The sequence below is a fragment of the Eupeodes corollae genome, chromosome 3 (assembly GCF_945859685.1).
Source record: "Eupeodes corollae chromosome 3, idEupCoro1.1, whole genome shotgun sequence".
Taxonomy (NCBI): Eukaryota; Metazoa; Arthropoda; class Insecta; order Diptera; family Syrphidae; genus Eupeodes; species Eupeodes corollae.
Genome location: NC_079149.1, coordinates 17,688,913 through 17,694,283, shown reverse-complemented (window position 1 = coordinate 17,694,283; position 5,371 = coordinate 17,688,913). Strand labels below are relative to the sequence as shown.

Below are 5,371 nucleotides of genomic sequence, written 5' to 3'. Positions count from 1 at the left end.
ATATTAAATTATTTAAGTGTTGATTGCTCAAAGGTTATTAACAGACTGAATACATAAAGTAACTTAGGTATTTGACAATTGAGAGTTTGGAGAAAGAGAATCATAATTGACACGATATAACAGCTCTTCCCCTCAAGGAGATTTTATGTTTTGTTTTAAGTTTACAAACAAATTCAATATTAGATATAAAATATAAAATCCAAAACAAATTTAAAATACTTTAATACAATTTCCTTAAAGTAATATTGTTTTATACTAATGAGTGGATGAATGAAGGCTGTAATTCTATTACAGTTACATCTTCTCGTAACCCCATTTATCCGGTTTCCTTCTTTGTCTCTCTGATTGTCTTAACACTTCCTGATTATTTTCCTTACCTGAACCTCCTGCATCCGCTGCCGGTTCATCGCCTGCCTCAGAAACTATTGGCACCTCCGTTGTCTCTGTTGCTATACTAGTGGTTCTTTGTGGTTTAATTGGTAATTCCATTGATGTACTTGGACCTTCGTTCTCCTCCTCAATGATATCATTTTCTTTGTTGCATATAAATAGTTCTCTAGATCTCACCTCTTCACCAACCTTGCGCATTTGATCGGTATGCCTTTTCCAGATTCGCCCATCATCTAACTTCACCATGAAATGTAATTGTCCGACTATTTCAATCACTTTACCGAATTTCCATTTAACTGCTGATAAATAATCTCGCACTGCAACCCTTTCATTTAATACAAATTTGGGTTTGATGTTCTCATTGAAATTATTTCGATGTATTTTGTTTTCAACTGGTAGCATTAAGTCCAGGCGCGATCTTATTTGATGTCCAAACATGAGCATTGATGGAGATTTCCCAGTAGCTGGATGTATAGCACGTCTGTAATCGAATAAAATGTTTGATAATTCTTGACTTATTAACTTTTTGTTACAATTAATTGCTTTAAGTTTGTTTTTAAAGGTTTGCACATAACGTTCGGCAAGACCATTTGTCGATGGGTGGTATTGAGCACCTTGCTTGTGCTGAATGCCATTGTTTTTCAAAAATCTCTGAAAACTATCCGCCATGAACTGTGATCCCCAATCGCTAACAAATATTTTCGGTAAGCCAAATGTACTGAAAATTTCTCGACATTTTTGTATCGTTATTTCTGTAGTCAAATTTGGGATTACGTGCACCTCTGGCCACTTAGTGAAGGCATCAACTAGAATAAAAAAGTAATTACCTCTAAATGGACCAGCGAAATCTGCATGTACCCGCTCAAACGGCTTTCCCGGCATTTCCCAGAAATGTGTGGGTTGAATTTTGTTTGCTTCTGGTCGTGTAAGTTGACAGTCTGTGCAGTTCATCACCATTTGCTCGATATCACGATCCATATTTTGCCACCAGCAATATCCTCTGGCCAGTGTTTTCATTTTGGTCATTCCAAAATGAGAAGAGTGTAATTCGGCTAAGACTCGTGCTCTTAACTCCTTCGGTACATATACTCGTATGTTTCTCATTAAACACCCCTGCTGCATCGCAAATTCGGTTTGATTAATTCCAAATCTGTCCTTGGAATCACATTCCCTCCCGAACTACAATGCCTTTATTAAAGTTTTAACTTGCTCATCTCTTTCAGTTGCTTTGCTTAATTGATCCACTGTAACAGGCAATTTCGTGATGGCGTCAACTTCAAGTAAATCGATTTCCTCAATGGCATTGTACTTTTCTGCTACAGGTAAACGTGACATTGCATCGGCATTTGCATTTTCTTTTGATTTTCTATACCGAATGTCATAGTCAAATGATTCAAGAAAAATTGCATAATGTTGCATACGTGTAGCTGAAAGTGTTGGTAGTCCTCTATGTGGTGAAAAAATCTGGGATATTGGCTTGTTGTCAGTGACTAAAGTAAATCGCCTAGCATACACGTACTGGTAGAATTTTTTAATACCAAAGATGATCGCGTATGCTTCCCTATCCACTTGACTGTATTTTTGTTGAACTTTTGATAGTGTTTGTGATGCGTATTGAATAGGCCTTTCGCTCTTATCTGGGTAGACATGGCTGAGAACTGCACCCACTCCGTATGGACTAGCATCTGTTGCCAGTATTAATGGCAATTTTGGATCGTAATGGGCTAATATCACATCTGACTGCATTTGTTTTTTTACTGATTGAAATGATTTTTCACAATCCTCATCCCAATAAAAAAATACCTTGTCCTTTAAAAGGTTATTTATAGGATATAAATCGTACTCAACCCTTTTAAAAATCTTCCATAGTAATTTATGAGACCCACGAAAGCTCTTACTTCGTCTTTATTGCTTGGCTGTTTCATGTTTTGTATCGCGTCAATTTTGCTTCTCATTTTATGAATTCCATTGCAGTCTAATATATACCCACAATATTCTATACGATCTACCATAAATTCAGACTTATCCAAATTCACTCGCATATTGTAATGATTTAATCTTCGAAGTACTTCTTCCAAACGCTGTAAGTGAACCGAATCATTTTCCGCTGTGATTTTTATGTCATCTAAAAACACTTTTACACCTGGGATATCACTCAAAATTTGCTCCATATGCCGTTGCCATTTTGCTGGTGCACACGCTATCCCAAACATCATTCTTTTAGGCCGATATAACCCTTTATGGGTGCTCAACGTTAGATAATCACGATCATCTGGGTGTATTTCTAACTGCAAGTAGGCTTTGGACAGGTCGATTTTTGTAAATTTTTTTCCCCCAGCCATTGAGGTGAATAGTTCATCAATTGATGGCAACGGATATTCATCGATATTTAAAAATTTGTTGACTGTGGCTTTATAATCGCCACAGATTCGAACTTGGTTATTTCGCTTGCGAACAGCAACTATCGGTGTAGCCCACTCACACGTATCCACTGGTTCCAAAATATCGCTTGCCACTAACTTCTCCAGTTCATCTTCAACCGCTTTTATTAATGGAAATGCCACGCGACGCGCTTTGATGAAAATCGGGGAGGCATTTTCTTTCATATGTAACCGTGCCTGTATTCCTGTGATTTTTCCTGCTGTTTTGGAAAATACCTTAGGGTACTTATTAACTAGTTCGTCAATTACTGAGAATTTAGCTTTGTCTTGTTGTATTTGCATTACTGTATCTAATTGTTTTTCGAAAAGTTGACCCCAATCTAATTTGATCTGTCGAAGCCATTCACGACCCAGCAAAGGGTTTCGTTGCGATCGAACGATGTACATTTTGAGGTTAACCACGTTTTGCTTTGTTTTAACCTTGACGTTAACATAACCAAAGCATTCCAGCTTCTTTCCGCAAAAACTAACCAGCTCCGTATCGTTTTCTTGTAAATGAAGTTTGCCAAATTGTTTCTTTGCATCTGATAGACCGACAACAGTTACAGGTGACCCAGTATCTATTTGAAAAATAAAAGGAATGTCATTAACAATAAGTTCGCAACACATTTTGAAACGAAGTGTTACCTGGCTTGGGTCGTCGATTTGCAAAAGCTCATCTGATATGTGGCAGATTTCATCAACACAAATGTTCTCGGCACCGGTCTCTTCTTCTAATTGATTTGTAGCTCCTCTTCCATTTCGTCTCATCTTAAAACAAGCTCGCTGTAGATGCCCCTTTGTATTGCAGTATGAGCACATTGAGTTTTTATACTTGCATTTGGTTGCTAAATGCTCCGTGCTGTTACACCGATAACAAACAAAATTCGTCGATGACGATGTTCTTATTGGATTTTTACTTGATTTATTTTCCCAAGTGTTTTTTTTCTTTTTGTTATTTTCTTTTACGAAATTCACATCAGATGTCAATTCTTTCTCTTTGTGTAACTCCGCACCACCTTTTTCTGATACCTCTATGGCCTTGGCGGTGTCTAGTGCTGACGATAGAGTAAGTTGTTCTTTTTCTAGAAGCCGATTTTGAATGCGTTGATTTTTTAGACAAAATACAAATTGGTTTCGTAAAGCGGTTTGTAAGTATGAACCAAACTTACACCCAATTGATAAACGCCTAAGTGCATTCAGAAATTCTTCACAGGTTTCTTCGTCCTGCTGTTTTCGCAAATGGAAGCGATAGTTTTCCAATATTTCATTTGGAGTTGGGTCGAAGAACTCGGATAAAGTTTTAATGATGTCGTCATAGGATTTGGTTGATGGTTTGTCTGGTGACACTTTATCGCAAAGAACGTTGTATGCTTCACTTCCCATGTAGTGGAGGAGCAATTTGACCTTTTTTTCAATAGGGTGGTCAAAAAGGGCAATCGCAGTCTCAAATCTATCAACCCAACGGCTCCATTTGATATTTTTGTCATATGGTTCGATAGAAAATGGAGTTTGGAGTGACTGAACAACTACGGGTTGTGTCATATTTTAATTTCACTGAATATCGAATTTTTTTTTATCTGTATATAATGTTAACTCGTGTATGTATTTATTTAATATCAATTAAAAAAAATCTATTCATGCAGTTTGTTTTATTTCTTTTTTTTTGTTTGTATTGTAAGACCGCGTGCTTCTTTTTTTTTAAGCTTTTCTCATTGATTTTCTTTAATTTGTGAATCCGCTCTATCCTCGTCGCCACTTATTGTATCGTTACTCAAATAATATACAGTAATCCTTGGACTTTAGTTATTTATTCAATATTTCATATTATATTATTTAAGTGTTGATTGCTCAAAGGTTATTAATAGACTGAATACATAAAGTAACTTAGGTATTTGACAATTGAGAGTTTGGAGAAAGAGAATCATAATTGACACGATATAACAGTAACCTTTGAACAGTTGGATGTGATCAAGGCTGAAGGCGGAACAGAAGTGAAAATCGACCGCAAGAAATGGAATTATATTTATTTGACAGCTGCACTGTAGTTCTCATCGTTTGACAGCAACAACAGAGTTGCCAGAATATATCAATGTGCTTCCTTGACACTGCCAGTGATACCAAATATAAAACTAAATTAAAAGTCTGTTATATTACTGCAAGAAAAATAAAGAGATTTAAACAAACAAGCAAGTATTCAAAAAATGGATGAATTTATTAAATTACAAGTAATTTGTTTAAGCCTCTTTAAAGTCTTTCAAACTCTTACTGGCTCCATCAGAGGCCCCCCAAGTTAATAAATCAAAGAGTCAACTTGTTCCAGTCCAAAAACAAACTACTTATTGAATTTATTCCGATTCCGACTTATGTCCTTGCCTGACATTTCCGATCCATCATCATCTTAACACACAATACTCGTATCGTCTTTCAAAACTCAGTCATACAAAAACAAAAATAATAAAATAAAAACCCTTAGAAGATAATTAACTTCCTTTTGTTTGCTTCTAATGTCTTATCACTGTCAGTCACTTAACTTAACAATTAGGACAAATGAAAATTTC

At 36.1% G+C, this 5,371-nt stretch overlaps 2 protein-coding genes across 2 annotated transcripts; both read right to left on the bottom strand.

Moving 5' to 3' along the window:
- Positions 1–294: 294 nt before the first annotated feature.
- Positions 295–1,407, bottom strand: LOC129949231 (uncharacterized protein K02A2.6-like). The gene has a single exon (XM_056060556.1). It carries the CDS (start codon positions 1,405–1,407, stop codon positions 295–297), a length of 1,113 nt encoding a protein of 370 aa, XP_055916531.1.
- A 162-nt stretch (positions 1,408–1,569) lies between these two features.
- On the bottom strand, positions 1,570–4,355 carry LOC129949230 (uncharacterized protein K02A2.6-like). The gene is made up of 2 exons (XM_056060555.1): positions 2,289–4,355; positions 1,570–2,130 (listed from the first exon to the last, which is right to left on the bottom strand). The coding sequence occupies exons 1-2, from the start codon at positions 4,353–4,355 to the stop codon at positions 1,570–1,572; spliced, it is 2,628 nt and encodes an 875-aa protein (XP_055916530.1).
- Positions 4,356–5,371: the final 1,016 nt, after the last annotated feature.